The 27,767-nt window shown below is 45.9% G+C and overlaps 1 protein-coding gene across 1 annotated transcript in view; it reads right to left on the bottom strand.

Annotated features, from left to right (window-relative positions):
* Positions 1-2,312: 2,312 nt before the first annotated feature.
* CCDC107 (coiled-coil domain containing 107) overlaps positions 2,313-27,767 on the bottom strand; it is a 36,301-nt gene continuing 10,846 nt past the window's right edge. Inside the window, exons 2-6 of the mRNA XM_073559998.1 lie at positions 21,836-22,023; positions 19,719-19,785; positions 17,755-17,845; positions 17,237-17,343; positions 2,313-4,666 (exon numbers count right to left, since the gene is read on the bottom strand). Of these exons, the coding sequence (XP_073416099.1) occupies positions 4,410-4,666; positions 17,237-17,343; positions 17,755-17,845; positions 19,719-19,785; positions 21,836-22,023 (710 nt within the window). The 3' untranslated portion in view covers positions 2,313-4,409. The remainder of the gene's footprint in view (positions 4,667-17,236; positions 17,344-17,754; positions 17,846-19,718; positions 19,786-21,835; positions 22,024-27,767) is intronic.

Here is a 27,767-nt window from a genome sequence, read left to right as displayed (position 1 = left end):
CCATGTAATCTGCCACTACTGCAATTTGCACCGCCTGGTCCGCCAGCTGAGGATTTGAAGCTTGAAGGCCCTTTTGCAATAGATCAGCCCAGGCCATGATGGCCTTGGCTGCCCAAACTGAAGCAAATGCGGGAGCCAGAGAGGCACCTGCCGCTTCAAAGATTGAACGAGCCATGCGTTCTACTTGTCTGTCTGCTGTGTCCTTGAGGGTTGAACTGTCCGGCAGCGAGAGAAGCATTTGTGCTGCTAGTCTAGAGACTGGAGGGTCCACTTCAGGCGGATCTGTCCAATCCTTGGTGTCTTTCTGTGGAAAGGGGTACCTTGCATCCAAATACTTGCGATTGGCAAATTTTTTCTCAGGCTGCGAAACATGCTTAGAAAGGATTTTTTGAAATTCCGGGTGATTAGGGAAGACCTTCGATGGTTTCTGAACACTTTCAAAGGAAATCTTGTGTTCTGGTGCTTCCGGGGTTGGATCTGAAATGTCCAGCACCCGAAGGATGGAAGAGACGATATCCTCAACTATCGCAGTATTGCTAGGGGGAGCAAAGCGTTCTCTGTTTCGTTATCTGAATTGGAGTCACATATGCCCTCTGAGTCTTGCGCATCGCTAAGGAGCGCCCTAACGGGCGAACTGGAGCAGAGGTTTCCCGTGGTCTGGGATTGTTGTGGAGATCCGCATTGTCCTTCTCTATCAGGGGACGACCTCGGTGACCTGAGGCCACTGTGTCTTTCCCTGGAGGGGGAAGACCTATTGCTATGCGAGGACGCAGATGAACGCGACCTGTGGGTCCGCTTACGCCTCGAACTGTCGGAAGCGCCCTGTTCATGAGACCGGACGTCCCTTTGCTGGGTAAGGTTCATAGCCGAGACATGACCCTGCAGTAATATGGAGGTCAGGTTATCTATAGACTGTGTCAGACTGCGACATCTGAGTCGCCCATTCCAGCGCAGTAGCGGTCGCAGAAGCGTTGGTAGGGACTTCTTGGGGGATCTGATCCTGTTTTTTGGGTACAATACCAGCAGTGCGGGTACGTGCTGCCGCTGGGGAGAGTGGCCTTGCAGGCTGTGCAGACTGCATAAAAGCAGTCTTGCCTGGTTCTTTTCCTTGAGCCCGACATAGTACCTGATTAGTGGAGGCCCTACAGGGGTATCTACGCAGAGGAAAGGAGTAGGAGAGTGCTATAGGAATTCACAGCTGAGTACAAAGAACCCAGCTGTGATCTTACCCCACCGGTGCTCCCCCTTAGGTCCAGCGCTGATAAGTCCCATGTCCTGTGCCCCCCAGAGACTGCTGTGCTGCCTTCCTTCAGGTGCAGCAAGATGGCCACCGGATTCTGAGGTGGAGAGGGAAGGGGGCGGAGAGCTGGAAGAGGGCACACTGAGCTATGTAAAAGCGCGCCCTTCCTGCCTCGATCCGCCCCTTCTATGACCAGAATAAAAGGAAGGCTGGCGGTGGGGCCATGCGCGTGACTGGGGCCCTGTGGAGGGTCCCTTGGGGCGCCATGTAGCTACTGCTGCCGCAGAGACCGGGGCGCATGGAGCCCGGTCTCTGATAAGTGCCGTGCCTCTCTGCACCTCCCCCTGTCCCAAAAGGAGCACACAGGTGGACTAGGGTCCCTGGTGCCTGGTACAGGCCCCTACCTGCGGTGTCTCAACCTAATACCCCCAGAAGGGGATTAGAGAGGGTGCTGCTTTCACCGTCAGGGGCTTAGTCGCCTCGACCTCGACCCAGAGCCGAACGGAACTGAGGAAGGAGGGGGGTCTCGACCTCGAACCAGTACCCGAGGGACTGGTGAGGGAGCGACATGGGGAATAGCCACCTCGACCTCAACCGGGTACCCCTAATGGGGGACCGAGGAGGGAGCCATGCCGGGAGTCTCGCTGGAGACCCGCTTTTCTTCATCTGTAGTCCTTTGGAAAAAAATCCAGGAAAAAGACGGAGTAAAAAAAAAAAAAAAAAAAATTCTTAGGTGTGCCTCCTGCAACACTAAGCAAAAACTGGAGAAGGCAGACGCCGTCCAGGGGTGTATACTGCAGAGGAGGAGCCAAAGTTAATCTTTTTCAGATTATGCATAGTGTCGCCTCCTAGTGGACAGCAGCATAACACCCACGGTTCTGTGTCCCCCAATAAGCCGACAGAGTAATTATTGCTTGGAAATTCGGACACATGTCAGAAGTTTACAGACTAAAAGAACAATTTACTCAAAAATACACCTATAAAGAGAAATCAGACAAACTGAACATTTGAAAGTGGTCTCTTAATTTTTGTCAGAGCTGTACATCCAAGGAATTATTTACCGTACACTCAATTCACTTCAATCAAAAGTGATGATGTTTATTTACAGCTGTATAGGCAGGTACAGACTGGGATTGAAATTCATCCCTGGCATTTGAAATCACACAGGCCCATGGAGTTCCCACCCCCAATCACCAGATGGGGATATATTACTAATATTACCCTGGGTGGAGAAGCCAAGATTTACTACAAGACCAATATTTCTAATGATACCTGTGGCCTGCTGGGGTAAGTGACGGAGTCAGCGACTTTGTGCTTCCTCACAGCTCTTAACAGTATGGGTGTCTTGAGAACAGCGATTCTGTTAACAACATAGCAGACAAGGCGGCCCATGACCAGCAGGCAAGTTGTGCAAAAAGTACTGAAACATTGAACAGTTGGGCAGGTGCGTCCAAAAGTTTACGGAAGGTCACATTAAGTTCACATGAAAAGGTTAGAGTGCATTTTAGGTTCATCCTGAAATTTCACCCGAAAGTGAAATATCCCTAACTTGTGAGTAGTGTATTTAGATTGTATCCTAAATGCTCTATAATACAAGCGTGTGAAGAAGCTTCAACTATCTCCTTCAAAGCATATCCTTTCTCTAGTGAAAATCAAAGTGAGTGGTTCTTGTGTTATCAACTAGTTGATGTACGTACTTCAATGTGAACAAAAAAGCCCACACATGGATATTAGATCTTATGTGCATGCAGCACCCATGAAACCATTTTGTATCTGTGGCTAGATGAATGAACTGTGCCAGTGGTCAATGGTTTATTGAAACTGGAAAACACTTTTAGACATACTAGCTGGTTCTCCAAAATTAGCACTGCTCAGGCCTGGTTTTAAAGAAGACATATATTAGAATATGCCATATTTTTCTTCTAAACACCTCTCTCCTCCAGAAGCACAAGGGAGAAAATTCACAGATCCAATACCACCTAACAAATCCGCACACCAAAGACGCATTACCATCCACTGGAAATCCGCATCAAATCCGCAAGCGTTTTCGCCTTGGGGCTTAAAATTGGAGCCAGTTTTAAGCCCCAACTCCCCCTCTAGCTACGATGTTGGATTGCCATGGCACTTCTGACATCTTGGCTTTAGGTTTTAAAGCCAACTCAGGCTGATTACTCAGCCGTAGCATTTAGGTAGTCGATTGTGTTAGCCACTATCCTGACTTTCTACCATGCTCCATTTATTTTGCTTTCAAGTGGGTCTGCTTACATACTCTGCAGTCAGACCCTGCTCCACCAGCACAAGCAGGTCTCCCGCCTTATCTCCGAGCGAGCCACAGGTCTTAGCTACATCGCTGCTGTGTCTCCATATCTACACAGCACTGCTGCAGGAATGAGTACTCCATTTTGGCATTATGCTGACTCTGCTTCATCAGTTTTGCTACACAGAATCTCTGGCTCCCTTGTGGTCTACCACTCTACTCTTCCAGCGGCAGTCCAGCACTATTACAGCATCCATTGCTCCAGCCTAACCACCTCACTGCATCAACGTCTTCAGTCCGTACTGCAAAATGGTCACTCATTCAGATGAAGACTGAGAATCCACCTTACCAATTGAGATATTACCACCAGGTGAGGAAAAAAAATGGGTTTATAAAGAACTGCCATTTTGAGGATTATGTAATATATTACAAAATGCATCTTTATACATATAGCCTTGATTTAATCATTTCTGTATATCATAAAGGGGTTGTCCACCAGGCTTGGGGAAAAGAAAGCGTGCGGTCACGCTGTGCAACTTTAGACTGGGAACGTGACCGTGTACTCGCTGTCACGATTTGTCGTTAATTCCTGGTGGAAGTAGGTACGCATGCAATTTGCATATTTATGGTTCGGTTACGTGCTGATTAGACGCAATCGACTTCTCTCAATATAGAAGCTGGATGAATCCAGTAGGCATATGAACAATAATGGAAATCATCAGTTTGGACAAGGAATACTAGCAACAGGCGTACACACGACCGCTGTCCCGATTCAAACAGTGTGCTGTCACATAGAATGATTGGCACCACTTGTCCCAAGCATAGACAAACCCTTAGAGATGTTAAATTTAAATCCGTGAAGCACTTTTCCCCAAATAAACTGTAGACATGATATTCTAGTCCAGTGTTATCTCAGTCTTTTATGTTGCGTTTTCTCAACCCATCAGTTGTATGTCCTGCCGTTAGGTTTTGTTCCTCAAGCAGAGAACAGTCTTCTTTACTATGAGACTTAAGCTGCATGGCTGGCTCTTCTGAAACAGGGTCATGTACAGCCAAATCAAGAACATCCGCATCAAGCTTTGAAATGTCTTTTCCTTCTCCTGAGATTTCAGATTTCTGAACGCTGAATGAATCAATCAGATTCTCAAATGTATCTTCACAGGACTGATCTACCGTAAACATAAGAAATTGGTTATCGATCTTGCGCATCGGTGACAAGAACATAAAAAAAAAAAAAAAATCACAGTCTAGTCCAATATCAGGCATCAAATGACATTTCTAAAAAACTTGGAACATGTTAGAGTGGGAAAATTCAACTTTCTTTCTCGCTTCATTGGGGGACACAGGTTACCATGGGTGTATGCTGCTGTCGCTAGGAGGCTGACACTATGCAAATGAGAAAAAGTTAGCTCCTCCCCAGGGCTGTGGAGTCGGTAAGCCAAACCTGTCACTCCGACTCCTCAATTTCCCTTACACCGACTCAGACTCCATGACTCCCACATATATTGCTTATATTTAAGTGAAAAATGTATTGTAGTACAATGTGAACATCAGACATTTAATCATTTTTATGATACAATAATCAAGATATTTAGATAGCACATAATGTATATTTATTGGAATACTTTAGAACACAAGAAACTGTAATAAATTGTAAATATGTAATACACTATATAATATTGATTACATATATACAGTACAGACCAAAAGTTTGGACACACCTTCTCATTCAAAGAGTTTTCTTTATTTTCATGACTATGAAAATTGTAGATTCACTCTGAAGGCATTAAAACTATGAATTAACACATGTGGAATTATATAATTAACAAAAAAAGTGTGAAACAACTGAAAATATGTCTTATATTCTAGGTTTTGCTTTGATTACTGCTTTGCACACTCTTGGCATTCTCTTGATGAGCTTCAAGAGGTAATTACCAGAATATGGTCTTCCAACAGTCTTGAAGGAGTTCCCAGAGATGCTTAGCACTTGTTGGCCCTTTTGCCTTCACTCTGCGGTCCATCTCACCCCCAAACCATCTCGAAAACCAAACCAGGCGTAGCACCTCATCACTCTCCTTCTTAGTCAAATAGCCCTTACACAGCCTGGAGGTGTGTTTGGGGGTCATTGTCCTGTTGAAAAATAAATGATGGTTCAACTAAACGCAAACCGGATGGAATAGCATGCCGCTGCAAGATACTGTGGTAGCCATACTGGTTCAGTATGCCTTCAATTTTGAATAACTCCCCAACAGTGTCACCAGCAAAGCACCATCATACCTCCTCCTCCTCCATGCTTCACGGTGGGAACCAGGCATGTAGACTCCATCCATTCACCTTTTCTGCGTCGCACAAAGACACGGTGGTTGGAACCAAAGATCTCAAATTTGGACTCATCAGACCAAAGCACAGATTTCCACTGGTCTAATGTCCATTCCTTGTGTTCTTTAGCCCAAACATGTCTCTTCTGCTTGTTGCCTGTCCTTAGCAGTGGTTTCCTAGCAGCTATTTTACCATGAAGGCCTGCTGCACAAAGTCTCCTCTTAACAGTTGTTGTAGAGATGTGTCTGCTGCTAGAACTCTGTGTGGCATTGACCTGGTCTCTAATCTGAGCCTCTGTTAACCTGCGATTTCTGAGGCTGGTGACTCGGATGAACTTATCCTCCGCAGCAGAGGTGACTCTTGGTCTTCCTTTCCTGGGGCGGTCCTCATGTCAAAAAAGAAAAAAAAAAATTCCAGCTACTAAAAGATCCATTTATTGAGTGAAAAGACAGTTCACATGATTGTCTCTATTAGGCTAGTTTCACATTAGCGTTTACGGCTGCAGCGTCTGGCTGCGCACGGCCGCCGCTAAGCCCCGCCCCTGCCACGGCTCCGCCAGTAGCTCCGCCTACAGACGCATGACGCTGCATGCGTCCCCTATCTTTAGCACTGGGGACGCAGGCCATGCGCAGTATGCGTTTGGCGGCGCATGTGTCCCTTTGACGCTGCGCCGACTAGTGCCAAACGCAACAGGTTGCAATTTGGTGCGCACGGCGCAGCGTTAAAAGGACCCAAACGCATACTGCGCACGGCCTGCGTCCCCAGTGCTAAAGATAGGAGGCGTGGCAGGGGCGGGGCTTAGCGGCGGCCGAGCGCAGCCCGACGCTGCGGCCGTAAATGCTAATGTGAAACTAGCCTTACGCGTTTCCAACACCCACACTGTGTTCTTTATCAAAACAGCTGACGACAATGCTGGCAAATGCCTTTTTGTACACAGCTATAGCCAATAGAAAGTGATGATACACGTGTCACATACAGTTAATTAAAATTACCCCATATGGGTAATTACTAAGACATGTAGAAAAGCATATATCAATTACTAAGACATATAGAAAAGCATTGAGCAGTTAACTACCATTAATAAAAAATAAACAAAACCACAATTGTTTGCATAATTTAACAATTCAATGTCCGCACATTAATAATGATATAAGATCTCCTTTCGTGCATTTAAACCGCTCGGTGTGCATGTTCCCAAACAGAAGATCCAATAAGCTTCTCTTGTTAATAAGCGTTTTCTGACATTCCCTCCTTGCGGTTGCTTCATAATTCTTTCAATGCCTGTTACTCTGAGAGATGAAATGTTTCTCTGATGGTGAGAAATAAAATGTTTAGGAGCTGAAGAAACATTGCGGTTGAAGCTCCCTACCGAAATAATATCCGTAATATGTTCGGAAATGCGGGTTTTTAGATGTCTGGTAGTACACCCAACGTAACTAAGATTAAGTACATATAATGCAGTTAATCAAATACACAACATTCCTAGAGTTACAATTGATATATTGAGAAATCCTGTATTGTTTGGCATTGTCACAGTTAGAAAACTCATGAGTCACCACAGAGTGAGCGCAGGTTCTACAACGCATAGAACTGCACTTAAAAAAAAAAACAGAATAATTAAGCCATGTTTTTTTAATTTTATCTGGAGAAAATAAACTAGGTGAAATGATGTTACCAATGGTAATTGCCTTTTTGGCTACTATATGACAACCAGGTGACAAAATGTTTTTTTTTTTTTTTTTTGTTGTTATTAAATGGTGGTTAACTGCTAAATGCTTTTCTACATGTCTTAGTAATTCTTACCCATACGGGGTAATTATAATAAACTGTATGTGACACATGTGTATCATTTTCTACTGGCTATAGCTGTGTACAAAAAGGCATTTGCCAGCATTGTCGTCAGCTTTTTTGATAAAGAACACAGTGTGGGTGTTCGAAATGCGTAATAGAGACAATCATGTGAACTCTGTCTTACTTTTCACTCAATAAATGGATCTTTTAGTAGCTGAAATTTTTTTCTTTGTTCTGGAGTAACTACACGCTGGACGACGTGATTCCTTGCTCCCACACACCACAGGCTGTTTTCAAGTGAGCTGGTAAGACCCTTTTTTTTTTTTTTTTTCTTCTCTTGTTCGGTCCTCATGTGAGCCAGTTTCTTTGTAGCGCTTGATGGTTTTTGCCACTGCACTTGGGCAAACTTTCAAAGTTTTCCCAATTTTTCGGACTGACTGACCTTCATTTCTTAAAGTAATGATGGCCACTCGTTTTTCTTTCCTCAGCTGCTGTTTTCTTGCCATAATACAAATTCTAACAGTCTATTCAGTAAGACTATCAGCTGTGTATCCACCAGACTTCTGCACAACACAACTGATGGTCCCAACCCCATTTATAAGGCAAGAAATCCCACTTATTAAACCTGACAGGGCACACCTGTGAAGTGAAAACCATTTCCGGTGACTACCTCTTGAAGCTCATCAAGAGAATGAATGCCAAGAGTGTGCAAAGCAGTAATCAAAGCAAAAAGGTGGCTACTTTGAAGAACCTAGAATATAAGACACAGTATTTTCAGTTGTTTCACACTTTTTTGATAATTATATAATTCCACATGTGTTAATTCATAGTTTTGATGCCTTCAAAGTGAATCTACAATTTTCAGTCATGAAAATAAAGAAAACTCTTTGAATGAGGTGTGTCCAAACTTTTGGTCTGTACTGATATACACTATGACTTATCTAAGCTAAGACAAAGCCTAGATCCTCAGGCTACATTCACACCATGGGTGTAGCCAGGATCAAACCTGGGGGGGGGTGCAGAGCCTCATACTGTTCAGCAGAACCTCATACTGCACACCCCTACACTTGAAAATAAAGCCTGCACCTTAAGAAGAGGTGGTGATGAATGCAGTCTATTTATTCCAACTATCAACTGATGTTGATGTGTTACTGGGCATCCTTTTGGGCAGCGTGCTGGCCAGCGGGAGACCAGCGATCAAAAAAATGTCCTGGCCATTTCTCAATCGTGAGATCGCTGTTGCGTCACAAAACTTGTGACTCAGCAGCGATCTCGCTATGTGTGACGGGGGCTTTAGTCTGTGTCCTACCCGGCTTTCATTCTTTTTGGTACAGATAAGATATGGATAGACAGATATCGATAAATGGATAGATAGAGCAGATTTCTAATCTGCTTTTGCTATTGAAAACATTATCTATGAGCTCAAAAACCTTTCAGGTGATGCGGTTTTTTAAAAAGCTGATCTGCTTTTGCAGCTGAAAAACGTATCCTCAAAAAACGCAGGAAAAACGCTGTGTGTGAATGTAGCCTTAGATCAGGAATAGAACAGCCATTTATAGGACATTTCATAACTTTCCCAAATTCCTATAAAAAAATATTCAGCACATTCTGGATTGAATTACTGTACCCAATTTATTATATATTTTAGGAGTCTGAGTATTTTATACCGACTCCACAGCCCTGCTCCTCCCCAGCAGTATACACCTACCGACAGGCCCAAATTACCTCAGTTTTTGCTTAGTGTCTGACTGTAGGAGGCGGACCTGGATCTAACCAGATCCGCAGTGTTTTTTTCTTACAGGTTTTTGTATGTGTTTATCATTTCACCTTTGTTTTTCAAGATACAGCTAGTCGGGTAACGGTGCAGATCTCTCACCCTGTTTTCCCACATTTAAGCGACCGAGAGAGCAGTGTGGTGTCACCCACATCGCCCACTCTCGAACCCACTGGCAGGACTTTGTCCCCTGTCCCCCGTCGGGGTGTTTCAGGACGACTCTCGTTGGCCAGTCCTTGCCTATTCCCCTCCTCACCCCTCTCCTCGGAGAGGGCTGAGAGGAAGACTGTGGTCACCGGTGGTGGCCTTCCCCCTTATTCCTAAGGGGTGACGCCATCTTCTGCACCGTCAGGAGACTGTGCGGGAATGAGGATCTTACTCCCAGGACACTCTCCCTCCCGAGGGCTCCTGATGTCATCCTCAGCTATGAAGAGGAGCTGGATTCAAGAAACAGGTATGTTCCCCCCCCCCCCACCCCACCGGTAGGCCCCTGCAGCACCCACCGGTATGCTCCTGCAGCTCCTGCTTCTCCCTCTACTCAGGATTCAGATTCAAATTCCGCACCATTTTTTCCTTATAGCGCGCGCTGTCCGGCATTTTACAGCCTTCTTCCTCCGGGCTGTTCAGTTTAGGCCACGTCCCCTCTGCCATTCCCCTTATCAACGGCTTCCTCTTCCCTGCCGCACAGCTCAGTGCGGCTATTCTCTGATCCTCGGACACACCTCCTTGCCGGTGACAGCCAATCGGCACCTTTCTTTCATTTTCCTGCGTAGGGCACGCCCCTGCCTGTTCGTAGGTCCCGACTCTGGCATTAGGCTCATAGCAGACTGGTCACGCCCCCACAGGCATGCCAGCCTATCGGGACGCCGCTTTCAGTTTCTACGGCCGGGCACGCCTCCTTTTTCGGCGCACTCGGTCAATTACAGGGGGTCCCTAAGTCGATAACCCCGCCCACCGTTCAGCGTGTCTTGTGGCGCAGGGTGCACAGCATCCATCTTGAGCTCCTGCAGCGTCTTCTCTCACTCCAGGGACTCCGATACATGCCTCCTGATCAGAGTTCCGGCGGGGGGACACAGCTACCTGCGCTGCTGCATCGCTGGGTGTCTGGTAGGCTCTACTTTCCTCACCCGTGGCCATCTGTTAGCTCCCCTCAGCAGTATCGTCTGCATAGCATCCTGCTGCCATCTTCACATAGGCCCTTACCTATGCCCAACCCTGCAGGAGCCGGCCTCTGGCTATATCCCTACGGTAGTTCACTACGCTTGAGCCCGCTGTAAGAAAAAGTGGGCTTCAGGCCAGCCATCCCCATTCTGCCCATCCTGCAGTCCTTCCATCATGTCTGCCCCTCAGGACACCTCTAACGCCTGGAATGAGAGCACTCCCCCCACCTCCAGAGTGGGCTGTTGCCATGTCCTAGTCAGTATCAGGTCTGATTTGCCATGTCTCAGTCAGTTTCAGACCTCACAAAAATATCACAGTCCCTGGTACAGGTCCTGGAACGTATGCCGCATCTCTCTGCCGCCACCAGGGCTCCGAACACCTCTCACGGTGATTTGCACGCACCTGACCACCACCTTCACAGGGACAGATCAGGAGAAAGGACTAGGAAGCGGACTCTGTCTAGCTTCTCCTCAGATTCGACAGCACCAAGGGTGCCCCTCGTGTCAGATGGAGCTTCTTTGTCAGAGTCTGACTCCGATGCAGATCACACCTCTAGAATGCTCGAACCCTCGAAATAAGAGGAAAATGCTACTGCTCAAGACCAATCCATTTCATTCAAACGGGTAAAACGTCCTTCCAAACTTTTTCCCAATCACAATGAGTTTGATGTCACTACCTCTAGACACTGGGAACATCCCGGGAAACACTTCCCGGGAAGAAAACGACTGGACATCCTTTACCCCTTTAGTTCAGACCTTGTCAGCAAATGGTCTGAATCTCCTAAAATTGCACCCGCCGGTTTCACGCTTAGCATCTCACACAGTCCTGTCCATTCCCGATGCGGCTTCTCAAGGACGCTACGGACAGATAGATTGAGGCTCTAGCCAAATCAGCCTTTGAGGCGTCAGATGCTTCCTTCTGTCCAAACTTTGCCTCCTCATGGGTGGCAAAAGCAATATCTGCCTTGGCAAAGATACTTAGCCAAGGCACTGTGGCAGGACCTCCCACAGGAGAGCTAGCAGATTTAGCAGACCAAATTGGCAATGCGGATAAATACTTGTTGAATGCCTCCCTGGATGCTGCTGCTTGCTCATCAAGAGCAAACAGCAACATTATTACTGTTCGCCGCATTCTTTGGTGGAAGGCGCGGAACGCAGATCCGGCTTCCAAAAAAATCTCTCACTGGCCTTCCTTTCCAGGGCGCCAGGCTCTTTGGGGCCAAGCTAGACCAGATCTTTTTGTATTTCACCTGAGGCAAAAGTACGTCTCTGTCCCAATCCAGGCCTAGACGCCCCTTCAACAGAAAGGGCCCCCAGCCTTTTCGACCTGTCTCTTCCTCAGGTAGATGCTCCCAGCAGGACCGTTCTTCCACACAGGGAGAAAGAAGGAAACCTTCCTTCAAACCTGCCCCTCGCTGGAGGTCTAGGAGCCACCCCTCTATGCCCTCCGTTTCTCACGGCCACAGATTTTCCTCTAAATGATGGGTCACCCCACCTGGGAATCTTTCCAGGGTGGGAGGCAGGCTTCTTCTTTTCAAGGAAACTTGGTTGGTGGCGGTCGACAACGCCTGGGTCAGGGAGACTGTCACATCAGGCTACAAAATAGAATTTTCTTCGCCCCAAAAGGACGTTGCTTCCTCTCTCATCCACCAAAACAGCCCTCTCATGCCCCAGGGCTTTCCCAGGCTGTCTCTTCTCTCCTAAACTCAGGAGTAATCGTACCCGTTCCTTGGCACAAACTGTTTTCCGGGTTTTACTCAAACCTGTTCGTAGTCCCAAAAAAGGACGGTTCCCTTCGCCCGATCTTGGACCTCAAACGGTTGAATCGTCACCTTCGAGTTCGCCACTTTCGAATGGAGTCCTTGTGCTCGGTGATCGCCTCCATGGAGCCGGGGGAATATATCTTTGCTCTGTGGACATTCAGGACGCTTATTTGCATGTTCCTGTTTGTGTGCAGCATCAGAGGTTCCTCAGGTTTGCCATACAGGAGTGCCATTACGGCTCTCCCATTCGGTCTGGCGTCTGCCCCCAGGGTCTTCACGAAGATCATGGCGGTGGTCATGGCCATCCTTCGTTCAAAGGGGATTCTTTTAATCCGTTATCTCGACGATCTCCTGGTCAAGGGTCCATCTCGCCGAGACTGCGATCACAGCCTCCAGATCACTCTGGACACGCTGAGTCTTCTCGGCTGGATAATCAATAAGGGGAAGTCGACCCTGATCCCAACTCAGCGTCTTATATTCCTGGGCATGGAATTCGATACCAGCCAAGCTAGTCTTCCTTCGAAAGAAGAAATTTTTGTCCCTCCGACAGGGGATCAAAGCCCTGAAGCGCCCAGACCCTCTTCCCCTTTGGCTTTGCATGAGAATCCTGGGGAAGACGATTGCCTCCATGGAAGCAGTGCCGTATGCCCAGTTTTACTCCCGCCCTCTCCAGCTGGCCCTCCTGTCTGCTTGGGACAAGACAACGATCTCCCTGGACCCTCCAGTGCCAATCCCTAACCTGGTGGATTGCTTCCCAACTCGGTCCTACGCGGGAGATCCTTCCTTCCCATTCGGTGGCAGGTCATCACCACCGATGCCAGTCTCCTGGGTTGGGGAGCGGTTTTCCTCAATCTCACAGCGCAAGGCCGCTGGGATGGTCAGGAGGATCTCCTCCCCATCTATTGGAGATCAGGGCAATCCTTCTTGCCTTAATCCGCTGGCAGTCCATCCTCACGGGGAAGCCGGTCCGCATCCAGTCAGATAACGCCACGGCCGTGGCGTACATAAATCACCAAGGCAGAACTCGCAGCAAGCAGATCACTCTGGAGGTGGCAAAGATTCTGTGTTGGGTGGAAAACCATGTTCCCACCATATCGGCCGTCAACGTTCCAGGGGTCGACAACTGGGAAGCCGATTTCCTGAGTCGTCAGGGGCTCGTGTCGGGCGAGTGGTCTCTCAACCCCGACGTTTTCCACCAAATTTGTCTGAGGTGGGGAGTTCCGGATGTCGATCTCATGGCTTCTCGAACAAACCACAAAGTTCACCGGTACGTATTCAGATCTCAGGATCCGATGGCCATCGGTTGCGACGCACTTGAGATTCCATGGTCCCAGTTTCGCATGCCTTATCTGTTCCCACCTCTTCCCCTGATTCCAAGAATCATGAAAAAGATAAAGGCAGAAGGGGTCCCCGTCCTGTTAATAGCTCCAGACTGGCCATGGAGGACCTGGTATGCGGAGCTATTGAACATGCTCTCGGACGTTCCCTGGAGGCTTCCAGACCTTCTATCGCAAGGGCCCCTCTTCCACCCGAATTCTCGGTTTCTGAATTTAGTGGCATGGCCGTTGAGGCCGCGGTCCTAAGGAACACAAGTTTTTCCTCAGAAGGTCATCCAGACTATGATTAAGGCAAGGAAGCCAGCGTCATCACACATCACAGATGTTGGAAAGCCTTCTTTCGGTGGTGCGAGGTCAGTTTGTTTCCTATGACCTTCTCTCTTCCCTCCGTTCTTGGTTTTCTACACTCGGGTCTCAACTCCGGCCCTTCCCTCACTACCTGAAAGGGTCAGGTGTCCGCTCTGGCTATCCTCTTCCAAAGGGATCTGGCTTCTCTTCCCCATGTGAAGACTTTTCTTCAGGGCATCGCTCATATAGCGCTCCTTACCAGTCTCCGATCGACCCATGGGATCTAAATCTTGTTTTGAGCGCCCTCCAGCATGCACCCTTTGAGCCGATTCAGGATATTTTTTTCCCTCCTCTCGTGGAAGGTTGCCATCACCTCTATTAGGAGGGTCTCAGAGTTGGCAGCATTGTCCTGTCGTTCTCCTTTCCTAGTTTTGCACCAGGATAAGGTAGTCCTCAGACCGGTTCCTGCCTTTCTCCCAAAGGTAGTCTCTGCCTTTCACATCAATGAGGATATCGTCCTCCCCTCTCGGTGTTCCTCTCTAACTCATCCCTTGGAGTGATCCCTCCACAAGTTGGACATGGTCAGGGCTATTCGAGTCTACCTTGCTAGGACTGCTTCCTTCCGTCAGTCCGATTCCTTGTTTGTCATCTCTGAAGGTTGTCGGAAAGGGTTTCCAGCCTCCAAATCCACCATTGCTCGTTGGATTCGTTCAGCAGTTCTGGAGGCATACCGGGTCCAGGACAAACGGCCTCCTCCAGGGGTGAGGGCTCACTCTACCCGGGCTGTGGGAGCTTCCTGGGCCGTTTGGTACCAGGCTTCGGCCTTGCAAGTTTGCAAGGCTGCTAGCTGGTCTTCCCTCCATACTTTTGTGAGATTTTACAAGGTAGATACTCACACCTCTGCTGACGCAGGCTTGGGTAGGAAGATACTGCAGGCGGCGATCTCCCACCGGCCGACCCAAGTACCCTTCTCTCAGCATTTTTTTCCCACCCTTGGGACTGCTTTTGGACGTCCCATGGTAACCCGTGTCCCCCAATGGAGAAAGAAAGAGGGATTTTTGGTACTTACCATAAAATCTCTTTCTTGGAGCCTTCATTGGGGGACACAGCACCCTCCCTTAATGTTGTACTGTGTTGGCCAATGTGCCGCTGTTTTGGTTGGTACATAGGTTGAGTTCTTATAGTAGCTCCTAATACTGCTTTTGCACCAACTGAGGTAATTCGGGCCTGTCGGTAGGTGTATATTGCTGGGGAGGAGCTAACTTTTTCTTATTTGCATAGTGTCAGCCTCCTAGCGACAGTAGCATACACCCATGGTAACCTGTGTTCCCCAATGAAGGTTCCAAGAAAGAGATTTTATGGTAAGTACCAAAAATCCCTCTTTTCAATCGCTATGATTTCAACTCTTACACATGCAAAGAAGCCTTTACGCCAGGGTATGGCGGCTGTGCCACTAGTATGGAGTATCCTATGGAAGTGCTACCACAGCTTCTCAAGGACAGAGCACTTTCCAGAATTGTATGGTTTTAGAGATCAGCAGCTTTTTTTTTCATTTCTAATCGTAGCTGAAGCCAAAGTTACGACAAGCACACTTCAGATGCAGCCGAGAGATCAAAGGAGACTTCACAAGTAACATTGTTGGGGCAAGTAAGAATTTAAGACATGCAGCGCCCCAGAATTTTTGGCGATTGCCCTTTTAAAAATTATAATGTCATTTATTCATAATGGTTTATTATGCTTTGAGGAAATTTAAAGTGGAGCTTTCTTTGTGTTTTTCAGTTAGTAGACACTTGAATTGCCTGTAGATTGGCGGGATCTGATTCCTGAGATCCCCCACGTATTGTGTAATAGACCTCAGAAAAATGCACAGCTCGCCAGACAGGAGTACACAGTTCCTGTTTGAGCACATTCATAGGACAGGATATGGATTCAATAGAAACCATAGGCATTGAAAAATTATTTCGAAGTTTGATAGACCAAAAAAAAAAAAAAAAAAAAAAAAAAAGTGACGAATCCCTGGAAAATGCAACGTACCTAAATATATATTGTAATAGTGCCTATAGTTTAGAGCAGGAGGGATAGTGCTATGGGGTTGTTTTTCTGGGTTTCCACTGGGCGCTTTATTAGAAGCGAAGAACGAGTTTAGTGCTGCAGTAGTCATAGAAGAATATTTAGAATTGAGAGTCCTCAGTGGTCGATACCTTTTAATGGCTAACGGAAAAGATGGTAACACATTGCAAGCTTTCGAGACTACGCAGGTCTCTGCATCAGGCATTGACTAATACAAAATCTGAAGAATCACATATTTATACACATTATTTATACATATTTATATTTGTGTATCAATATGTGATTCTTCAGATTTTGTATTAGTCTAGCCTGATGAAGAGACCTGCGTAGTCTCAAAAGCTTGCAATGTGTTACCATCTTTTCAGTTAGCCATTAAAAGGTATCAACCACAGAGGACTCTCAATTCTGAATATTCTTCTATCTACTGGCTAACACGGTACAAAGATATATATCTTTCCTGTAGCAGTATTCAAAGACACTTTAGGCTTCTGCATGCTTCAAACTTTGTGGGTCCATTGCTATTCCAGCTCGCCTGTGTCACTGCAAGATCCATAGTTATGGTTTGAGTATGGAATGCAGATTGCAAGTCAAAACTTCTTGTCCAACACCAGTGCCTGACCTCAAATGATCTTACGTAGAGTTTTCCAAGCAACTCAAATGTTCCACAATGCCAGTCCTTAAAAGTCACTAACAGATCATGTTTTCAGGATTTCCTTAGTATTGCACAGGCAATAATGCCATCACCTGTGAATACTAAGGAAATCGTGAAAGCACGATAAGTTGATGGCTCTTGAGGACTGGAACTGGGGAACACTGTTCTGTGCCATACAATGTATGTGGTTTGGCACAAAGTTGTAACAGAAAGTGAGCAACCAGAGCTGGGAGGATCAATTTGCAGGACTCCAGTCCATAAGACAGGTCGAAGTCTCTGACCGCTGTACTGAAGGCTTGCGGATCTCTTGCCTTTTCAGATCCACGGTGCAGCTTTTTATGCTGTTGCAGCATGGTGCGGCTTCATCTTTGCGGCATTACGCAGATCATCGCGCCAGCCCAACTAATCCAAAGCTGTGCTCGGAAAGCAGAAAATTTGCGAACCTCCTGTCCAGAGATCAGACTACTCAAATGGCTGATGGACTGGAGTCCTGAGAATCGATCCGCCCATCTCTATGAGCAAGACTTATGTTTATGATCACACCATTGGACAATTATAGGTGTTGAAAAATTATGGACTCATTACCTGAGTTAATAGTAGATTTATCCATCCCACTCTTCTTCATTAACTGTCTGATAGACAATAGCTGATTCATAATTTCATCTTTCTGCTCAGTAGCTAAAGAATTGACACTAAAAGTGAGCACAAAGACATTCTGCATGAATTATTTACTACCATAAGTCAATTATAACAGTAAAAGTCAACGACGATTTAGATTTCAGCTGAAGACAGTAAAGAGATTAACATGTACTTATGGATATGCCGGGATATGCTGGAAGAAAACCTCATAAAAGGTTGCAGCTGTTGGGCCGGGAAGCACCTAGTCCACAAACTTAACGCAAAGCTGGACTCGCTTTGCATATTTTAGAGTTTATTCAAATGCAACATCCAGTTCTACAGATTAGCCTTACTAATATGTGGAAAATTCAGCCCTGTAGCTGACGAAGTGCTAACGTAGCCCCTAGTCAAGTACAAAGGCTGCCTTACTACCTTAGAATCATTACATTTCATGTGACGATCTCAACAGAAATAGCATGGCTTACCAGCTGGAGAGCGGATCAAGCTGGGTCAGTAATGAATTTAGCATTTTCTCTGTTTGCGAAAGATGTTTTTCTAACTCCAAAAGCTGATTTTCTAGATGATTCACAAAAGAAAAAAGACAATCAAAATATGTTTTTAATTTAACAGATTATCCACTTGTTACTAGAAATACATTTTCAAAACTGTTCTGCAGAAGCAAAAGCGATGTTTCCACTGATATAAGGCCTTTTACTGGATATGAAGTCTGTGTTTCGGGCTTTTTTTACCACTCATGCATGAGCACAGCTATATCTCTATACAACCCATGCAGATTGTGGGGATCTCCATCAGATGCTGCCCATGACTCCTTCCTCCAAGTTCTACATAGGTTCTCTCTCTAAACTGATGCCGTGTCGACTCTGCCCTTGCCTCTCTGCAGGTTCTGCCTGGGATTTCCTCTCCCATTACACAGCTTGTGGTCTACCCTCCCACACCAAATAAGGCCTCATTCAGATGTCAATTTTTTTCTTGCAGGTTCTGTATTTTTTACTGATAGCAATTGTACCCATGTGGTCTGTGGGGTTGTTCGCAATCCGTATATACTTGTGTATAAGCTGACCCGTTTATAAGCAGACCCCCCTAATTTTGCCACAAAAAAATGGGAAAACTTATTGACTCGTGTATAAGCCTAGGGTGGAATCCATAGAATACGCCCCCATATGCTGCTCCATAGAATATGCCCCCATATGCTGCTCCATAGAATATAGGGCAGCATATGGGGGGCATAAACTAAGCCCCCATATGCTGCCCCATAGACTATGCCCCCATATGCTGCTCCATAGACTATGCCCCCATATGCTGCTCCATAGACTATGCCCCCATATGCTGCTCCATAGAATATGGGGCATAAACTAAGCCCCCATATGCTGCCCCATAGAATATTCCCCCATATGCTGCAAAAAAAAAAAAAAAAAGAAGCCATACTCACCACTCTTGGGTCCATCGCCGCTGTCTGCCGCTTCTTGTGTCAGTGACTGTTCAGCCAGCAGAGGGGCGGTGCGCAATAATCACGTCACCGCGCCCCCTGCTGCCTAATCGTCACTGACACAGGATGCAGCAGAAACAGCGGTGAGCAGCGATGGACCGGGGGACAGGTGAATATCGCTATACTCACCCATCCTGCCACTGTCTCTGCAGCCTCGCTCGCTTCTCCACTGTCTCCCTTCCCTTCTTCAGCGGTCACGTGGTACCGCTCATTACCACTCATGAATATGCGCATATTCATGAGTGGTAATGAGCGGCACCACGTGACCACTGAAGACAGGAAGGGAGACAGTGGAGAAGCGAGCGAGGCTGAGAAACGGCGGCAGGACAGGTAAGTATGATCTCTGACACCCACGCTCCCCCTTCCCCACCGACTCCCAGGTATATGACCCGTGTATAAGCCGAGAGGGCTGAAAATCTCGGCTTATACACGAGTATATACGGTAATTTTTTTTTTCTCAGACCAAGTGGTCAAAATCGGAAATCCAAGTCTGTGGATATGTGAAGAAAAAAAACAAAAAAAAAAACAAACCTTCAGCACTTGATGTCTGTCTTTCAGTGACAGATAGGAGAATTTTTTTCTAGCTTTTCTTTGTTTATCAGAGAAATCAATGAAACTCAGATGTCACTTGAATGTGAATCACTGGTAAACCTCATTGTGTTTTTGCCGTCCATGAAAAAAGACACCTAACTTATGAATGAGGCCCTTTTCAACACGTTTTATTTTTATACTCTGGCATAACCCAATTGTCAGAGATTTAATGTGTTTATTCTCCATTGACTTCTTACCATACCGCACTTATTCTCTTCAAAAGAAAATGCTGCGGCTGTCACTTAGCCTGGCGACTATGGTCTAGCGCATCATCATGCACGGGTCCTATATCTGCACCTAAGTGACATGTACACAAGCAAATATATTTTTACAGACACATTAGAAAAGTACCTGTTTCCTTTGATTTTTTCTCTTCACCGTCGGAGGTTTTGGATCCTATTTTCTCTTTTGGCTGCATCTTAAATGAGAAGAGGGGAAAAAAAGAAACATTCTCTTAGGATCTGTTCTCCACGAGTGCATTATGACAGCACTGTGTCGTGTACAGAAAACATGGCCTTAGGCTGGTGTGGAAGGTCGGCTCAGTTAGCTGCTCCTTGAGGAAGACACAGGACCACGTTTGGTTAAAGACTCTGGGTGGTTTATTACTTCATAAACCTAAAACCCAAACTGGTAACAGAAAACAGCCTGTCTGGCTCAAAAGAAAGGAAAAAGTTCATATACAGTCCTGCACAGCACTTCTGGGACGTATGGCAGCTCTCACAGGAGCTTCAGTATGTAGGCTTCCTTCCTCCACACAACACAGATAGAGAATAAAACTGGTTGGACATTTAACTCCCTCCAGCCACACCCTGGAGGTGGAGATATGGTGGGTAGGCGACCCACCCATCTCTGACCCACCCACCATGAAAGCCAGGCCCATATAGCCACTGGATTACTCTCAGCACATATCATGCTGGAGAAATCACTTATGGCTTTCACATCACGCAGGAAAACAACCTTTGTGACACATATCTCCCCTCATGTACGGCACCAGTGACCCTGTCACACTAGATTCAGAAACTTGGGCCAGTGAAGGTCCGCAAAATGTGGACACAATGATCCCTGTGTTCTTGCTACTTTACATGCATTAGCCTGGTCCATAAATCACAACAGAATAGTACGTCCCAGGACTTTTTTCACATAGACTGTTAATATCAGCCATATGCAATGGTGCATTATAATGGGTGCGTGCTTTCTGTGGGGCACACGGACAGCCCACTTCTGTATACAGTGCTTCTCTGAACAAGCCCTTACTGTACTGTCACACTTAGCGATGCACCAGCGATCCCGATCAGCGATATGACGCGGTCAGGATCACTGGTGCATCGCTAAGTGGTCGCTAGTGAGCTGCCACACAGGCAGATCTCACCAGCGACATCGCAGGGGTCGGGGGTCGCTACTTACCTGTCAGACGTGGTGATCCTGACGTCCTCCCGCCCGCGTCCACGCGTCGCTCGTCGTCACAGCAGGAAGCCCAGCAAGAAGCTGACGACGAGAAATGGTCCAGGACATTCTCGCGCGATCAGCGATAACCAGCGGGGGAGCGGTCGTAGGTAAGTATCAGACATAGCGATATCGCTAGCAATATCGCTGCTGCGTCACAAAACCAGTGACGTTATAGCGATATTGCTAGCGATATCGCTTAGTGTGACAGGCCCTTTAGACTGGAAGAGAATATCTTTAATGCAGCACCGCAATGGCATTAAAGTGGTCACGGGGGGTGGTGCCGCCCCACCACAACTATGATCGCTGTGATTGGCTGTTCAGAATTGAACAGCCAATCAGTGTTTTCAGCAATGAAACATTTACCTTTGATTGTTGTAATTGTAATTTCTGTTGCAAATACTAGCATCTCCACAAGAGAAATTGACATGCTGCGGTCCTGAAAGACGAGCCACGTGTAGGTCTCCACGGGTGAGCTGCAGCTGACTATGCACGAAGACTGGACATGGGATTTCTAGAAATCTCATCCACTATGCTGTAACATCTGGCCGCTGCGTTTTTGACGCTGCATAAATACGCAGTGTCAAACCCGTAGCAATTACTGATCGTGGGCACATACCTTAAGGCCATGTTCATATGTTCAGTATTCTACCTCAGTATCTGGTGAGTATTTTACCCCAGTATTTATAAGCCAAAACCAGGAGAGGAACAATCAGAGGAAAAGTATTATAGAAACACGTCACCACTTCTGGATTCATCACCCACTCCTGGTTTTGGCTTACAAATACGGAGATAAAATATTATTATTATAAGTTCCAAAATGGGATGTGCTAATAAAATAAATGTCCCTGTGCTGAGATAATCTTATAAATGTGCCCCTGCTGTGTAATGGCCGTGTCTCACTGTACAGGAACAAGGTCTGATTATACCACAGCTCCTGGGCAGGGGAGGATGCAAAGAATATACAGACAGGACAGCTTGGGATTGCAGCTTAACGTGTCCTTAAAAAGCCATCTGCTACTTACCTTTGAAAACTTATACGCAGCAAACAGCGCCACTCCTACAGCATAAAGTGGCATAAGGGTAAATGCCATGCTGTGACTTGTTTCAGTCCTCTCTGACTTCAGCTGTTTTTCCATCTCGCTTTTCATCTGTTCATAGTGGTTACTATTTTCCAATATTTTTCGAGATGAATGATATTTTGCTTGGCTCTCTAGAACAATTGAAAAGAATCAATCAGGCACTTCTAGCCGACCCCAGCGTACCCACTAGCCACTCCGATTTGCATCTCACAGGCTTGAAAGAATGCATGTAATCAACATGACGCAGGCTGTGAGACATCGACGGCTCGGCAGGATTTCTCCACATCAGGAGACAATTTTAGATGTAAATATACCGTACATATATCCATAATGGAAGTAAGCTGCTTAATGTAAGTGAAGCTCCACTTTGGGCTCATATTATAGGTTAAGGCTGTTGCTGGATTACCTCCCTTTAAAAAGCAATGCAACAATGTGTGCTGTTTCCAACAAGCACAGTTACAGGACCAATACCAGCCAAACTGCATCCTGGTTGTGGACTGCAGAAAAGTGTGGCCGAGCAGTGCCGTAGTCACTGGAGACTTCACTGATAATGCCCGACCCTTTAATGGCAGGGCCACAGATAGGGTTACCATCATCATTATTGCAATTACACGTTTTGTTCTACACATTTATTTCATTTGTGTATATTTGAACAAACACACAAAAAAGGGGCAAACTTTGTTTCAAAGATCTGATGCTCATTCAAACTCACTTGTAGCAAGTAACAAGTGTGGGCAGTATGAAAATCACACCTGAAACGAGTTAAATACTTCTGTACTGTTACATATTTAGACTTAACTGGTTCATGCAACAACAGGAACACCCGATTCTTACACTAGGGATGGTCCAAACAATAAAAGCAATTGTTACCATCCACCTTTCGTGTCTCCCCTTTTTCCTTATAGATTGTAAGTTCCCTCACTCCACTTGGTATCTGTTTTGATCTATGTGTTTATTGGTATGCTGTAATGTCTATTGTCTGTAGAAGTCCCCTCTATAATGTGAAGTGCTGCGGAATATGTTGGCACTATAGAAATAAAATTATTATTATTTAATAGGGGAAAAGTTGACTCAATCTTTGCAATGTGTGTCTATGTGCCACACTAAGCATGGGAAATAGAAAGAGGAGAAGAGAACAGAGAGGATTTGAGAATCAAAACTGTTGAACAATATCAACAATCTCAAGGTTATAAGTCCATCTCCAGTGATCTTGATGTTCCTTTGCCCACGGTGCGCAACATAATCAAGAAGTTTACGACCCATGAGACTGTAGCTAACCTGTCTGGACATGGAAGGCAGAGAAAAAAATAAAAAAAAATTTGATGAAAGGTTGTAGCGCAGAATAGTCTGGATAGAGGATAAACAGCCCCAATTAAACTCCAAAAAAATTCAAGCCGTCCTGCAGGCTCATGGTGCATCAGTGTCAATGCGAATTATCAGTTAACATTTGAATTAAATCAAAAGCTACAGCAAGAGACCCAGAAGCACCCCACTGCTGACAGACAGACATAAAAAAGCTAGACTGCGGCTTGCCAAAAATCCTTCTGCGAAAGAGGCGAGACCAAGATAGAGCATTTCGGTAAAACACATTATTCTATTGTTTACCGAATATGGAATGAGGCCTACAAAGAAAAAAAACACAATACCTACAGTCAATTATGGTGGCAGTTCAAAGATGTTTTGGGGTTGTTTTGCTGCCTCTGGCACTGGGGGCCTTGATTGGGTGAAAGGCATCATGAAATTTTAAGATTACCAAAGGATTTTTGGTTGCAATGTAGTGCCCAGTGTCAGAAATCTGGGTTTGCGTCCTAGGTCATGGATCTTTTAGCAGGACAATGACCACAAACATACTTCAAGAAGCACCCAGAAAGGGATGGAAACAAAGCACTGGGGAGTTCAGAAGTGACCAGCAATGAGTCCTGATCTAAATCCCATTGAACACCTGTCGAGAGATCTTAATACCTTAACGACCTCCGATACACCTTTTAACGGCAGTACTTACATGCCTCAGTGCAGCTTTTTAACGGCGCTGAGAAATAAGTGTATAGTGCCCCCCCAGATTCGGAATTTCACTGAGGTCTTGGCTACTGGGGGTAGTCGAGACCCCAGAGAACATGATTCGGGTCGGGTTTTACCTCAGTGTTGTGATCGCTGTTATTAACGGCAACCGAAAAAAAAAAAAAAAGAGGTCAGATTTCCCATTTAATTTCTCTCTCCTCTTATCGCATATCAGAGGAGGGAGAAATAGGGCCCCTCGATCCTCCCCGGTACCTCTGATGCCCCTGCAACCCCCGTGAAGTCCCCCGAGCCGCCGGCATCTTCTTCCGGGATAAAATGGCGCACATGCACAGTGCGCCCGCCAAGATCTCCCGGCCGGCATCCGGCAACAATAGGAAATGTTCCTACTGGTTCACTTTGATTACTGTGGTAGACCCTATCAAAGTGATTAAAAAAATAAAAAAAATAGTAAATCAAACCCCTCTCTTTATCAACCCCTTAGTTAAGTAAGCAAAAAATAAAAAAAATATTTATTTCCATTTTTCCATTAGGGTTAGAGTTGGGCTAAAGTGAGTTGGGTTAAAGTTAGGGTTGGGGCTAAAGTTAGGGTTGGGATTACGATTAGGGTCAGGGGTGTGTTGGGGTTAGGATTAGAGTTAGAATTTGGGGCTGGGGGGGGGGGGGGGGGGTTAAACTGTTTAGGTACATCAGGGGGCCTCCAAACGTGACATGGCGCCACCATTGATTGCAGCCTATTTTGCATTCAAAAAGTCAAATGATGCTCCCTCCATTCTGAGCCCTGCCATGCACCCAAACATTGGCTTCTCCCCCATATATGTGGTATCAGCGTACTCAGGAGAAATTGCACAACAAACTTTGTGGTCCATTTCCTCCTAATACCCTTGTGAAAATTAAAAAAAAAAAAATTGGTTCCAAATTTATTTTTTTGTGAAAAAAGTAAAATGTTTCATCTTTTCCTTCCATGTTGCGTAAGTTCTTGTGAGGCATCTGAAGGGTTAATAAACTTCTTGAATGTGGTTTTGTGCACCTTGAGGGGTCCAATGTTTAGAATGGTGTCACTTTTGGGTATTTTCTGTTATATTGCCCCCCCCCCCAACATGAGGTGGTCCCTAAAAAATGGTTTTGTAAATTTTGTTGGAAAAATGAGAAATTGCTGGTCAACTTTTAACCCTTGTAACTTCCTAACAAAAAAAATTATGGTTCCAAAATTGTGCTGATGTAAAGTTGAAATGTGGGAAATGTTATTTAACTATTTTGTGTGACATATCTCTGATTTAATGGTACAAAAAAATAAAAGTTTAAAAATTGCAAAATTTTTACCAAATTTCCGTTTTGTTTTTTTTTCATAGACACAAGTCATATCGAAGAAATTTTACTATTAAACATGAAGTACAATATGTCACGAAAGAAAAAAACAGTCTCAGAATTAGTGGGATACGTTGACGTGTTCCAGAGCAATAAAGTCACAATGGTCAGAATTGTAAAAGCTGGCTTGGTCATTAAGTACCAAATTGGCTCTCTCATTAAGGGGTTAAAATTACTCTTTGGAGAAGGCCCCCTTCAAATATGAGAGATGTGGAGCAGTTTGCAAAACAAGAGTGGTCCAAAATTCCAGTTGAGAGGTGAAGAAGCTTATTGCGGTTTACATGAAGTGACTGATTGCAGATATTCACTCCAAGAGATAGGCAACCAAATATTAAGATGAGGGTGCCGCCAATCTTGTCCAATTTGCCTTTTTTATCTGTTTTTCTGTGTTGTTCCAATACTCATGTGTAATTGCAATAACTTTCTAGGAGAAATACTACATTTTCTGGAACAATTTCAAAGATGCCAACACTTTTGACCATGACTGTATAAATCGGTCCCTAGCATGCAGTCCGTTTTTACTAACGTTTATGGAAGAACTACATGGAGGCCCGATGCGAGGGCGGTAATGTCACGATGGGGGCAGGCTTTGTAGCGTTGGGAATCTCTCCCCCCTCCCCCCCCATATGCTCACCCACCTATCCACTCTCTTTCCCCATGTGCTGAATTCTCCCGTCTGTGCTCTCGTTTGACCTGTCTACCCCATGTGCTATGCCCCTTGTCTGCTGTCTCTCCTTCCTGTGCTGTGTTCTCCCCTCATGAGCTGTCCCATTTGAGCTGTGCTGTCTCTCTTAACCCTGTGTGCTTTCTCTCTCCCCCATCTGCTGTCTTCTCTCATGTCATCTCTTCTTTGACCTGTGTACCCCATGTGCTCTCCCCCTTGTCTGCTCTCTCTCTCCTCCACTGTGCTGTCTTCTTCCCTCATGTGTTCTCTCGTTTGAGCTGTCTCCCCCATGTGTCCTCTTTCCTATCTGCAGACAGACAATTTCTGCATAAAAACAGGACTCCTTCCCAGAAAACGCGCGTTTTTGCTGCGATTTTTTGCCGTGTGTTGCGTTCGGCGTATACACTGTGTGTGTGTGAGGCACGATGGTGTTCCGCTGGTTGTACCGCGCAAGAGGCTGGTACCACCAGCAGTTTCCACATTGAGACACCCATCACTTAGGTGTCCCAATATGGCGGTCAGTAAACTTCCGCCGCTTGGAATTCTGGGATCCGGACGGAACAGGACCTGAAGACATTACAAGGCAAGTATATATTAGATGGTTAGTTCTGAAGAGCTCACCACTGCAGCAGTGTAATAGGGTGCCACCGTTGTTCATAAAATTTCTACCAAAATAAGTTATGAGTGGTGTAATTGGAAAATGGAATTGATTAGGAACCACAACACAGCCACAATGTGGCATACCACAAACATACAGAGTAGGGTCTGATAAGGGTTTGAGGTGCATAGTGCATAAAAGTCACTAACGCTCTGCTGACTCCTTAAAGGGGTTTTCCCATGAACAAAGAGCATTTTAATAAACAGAAATAATAATAATAATAATTAATAATAATAATAATAATGTTCCACAATGGGATGTGCTAATAAAATAAATGTTCCTGTGCTGAGATAATCTTATAAATGTGCCCCTGCTGTGTAGTGGCCATATCTGACCGTACAAGGACATGGTCTAAAGGTCCCGTCACACACAGCGATCTCGCTTGCGAGATCACTGATTTTGTGACGCCACAGAGATCTCGCCAGCGAGATCACTGTGTGTGACGGGGATCAGCGACCGGCCCCCCTACCGGTTATCGCTGATCGTGCTCGATCGGCCTGAGCCATCTTTCGATCGCTGGTCAGCACGCATCGCTGCGTGTGGCAGCGAGAGACCAGCGATCAGCGACGCTGGTTTCTAATGTGAACAGCAGGTATCCAGGAGTCGCTCGGCTCTTAGATACCCGATGTTTACCTTGGAAACCAGCGTGTACCCCGGTTTCCAAGGTAAACAGCGGGTATCCAGGAGCCGCGGCCCCTGGATACCCGATGTTTACACTAGAAACCAGTGTCCAGCGTTGCTGGTCCTGATCGCTGGAGGGGCTGTCTTGTGACAGCTCACCAGGGATCAGCCTAACAATGTCCCAGCGTTCCCATCATGTCAGATCGTTGGGACATCGTTATGTGTAACGGGGTCTTAATCATACCACAGCTTCCGGGCAGGGGAGAAGCAAAAGAAAGTATACAGGAGGGGATCACAGCTGATTCTGTGAGGTAAAACATTGCTTAAACCCTTTACCCCCAAGGGTGGTTTGCACGTTAATGACAGGCCAATTTTTACAATTCTGACCACTGTCCCTTTATGAGGTAATAACTCTGAAACACTTCCGTGGATCCCGGTGATTCTCACATTGTTTTCTCGTGACATATTGTACTTCATGTTAGTGGTAAAATTTCATTGATTTAACTTGCGTTTATTTGTGAAAAAAAAACAGAAGTTTGGCGAAAATT

This window comes from Dendrobates tinctorius, unplaced genomic scaffold (genome assembly GCF_039654945.1).
Source record: "Dendrobates tinctorius isolate UK_male_01 unplaced genomic scaffold, ASM3965494v1 ptg000290l, whole genome shotgun sequence".
Taxonomy (NCBI): Eukaryota; Metazoa; Chordata; class Amphibia; order Anura; family Dendrobatidae; genus Dendrobates; species Dendrobates tinctorius.
This window is presented reverse-complemented; position numbering and strand designations above follow the sequence as displayed.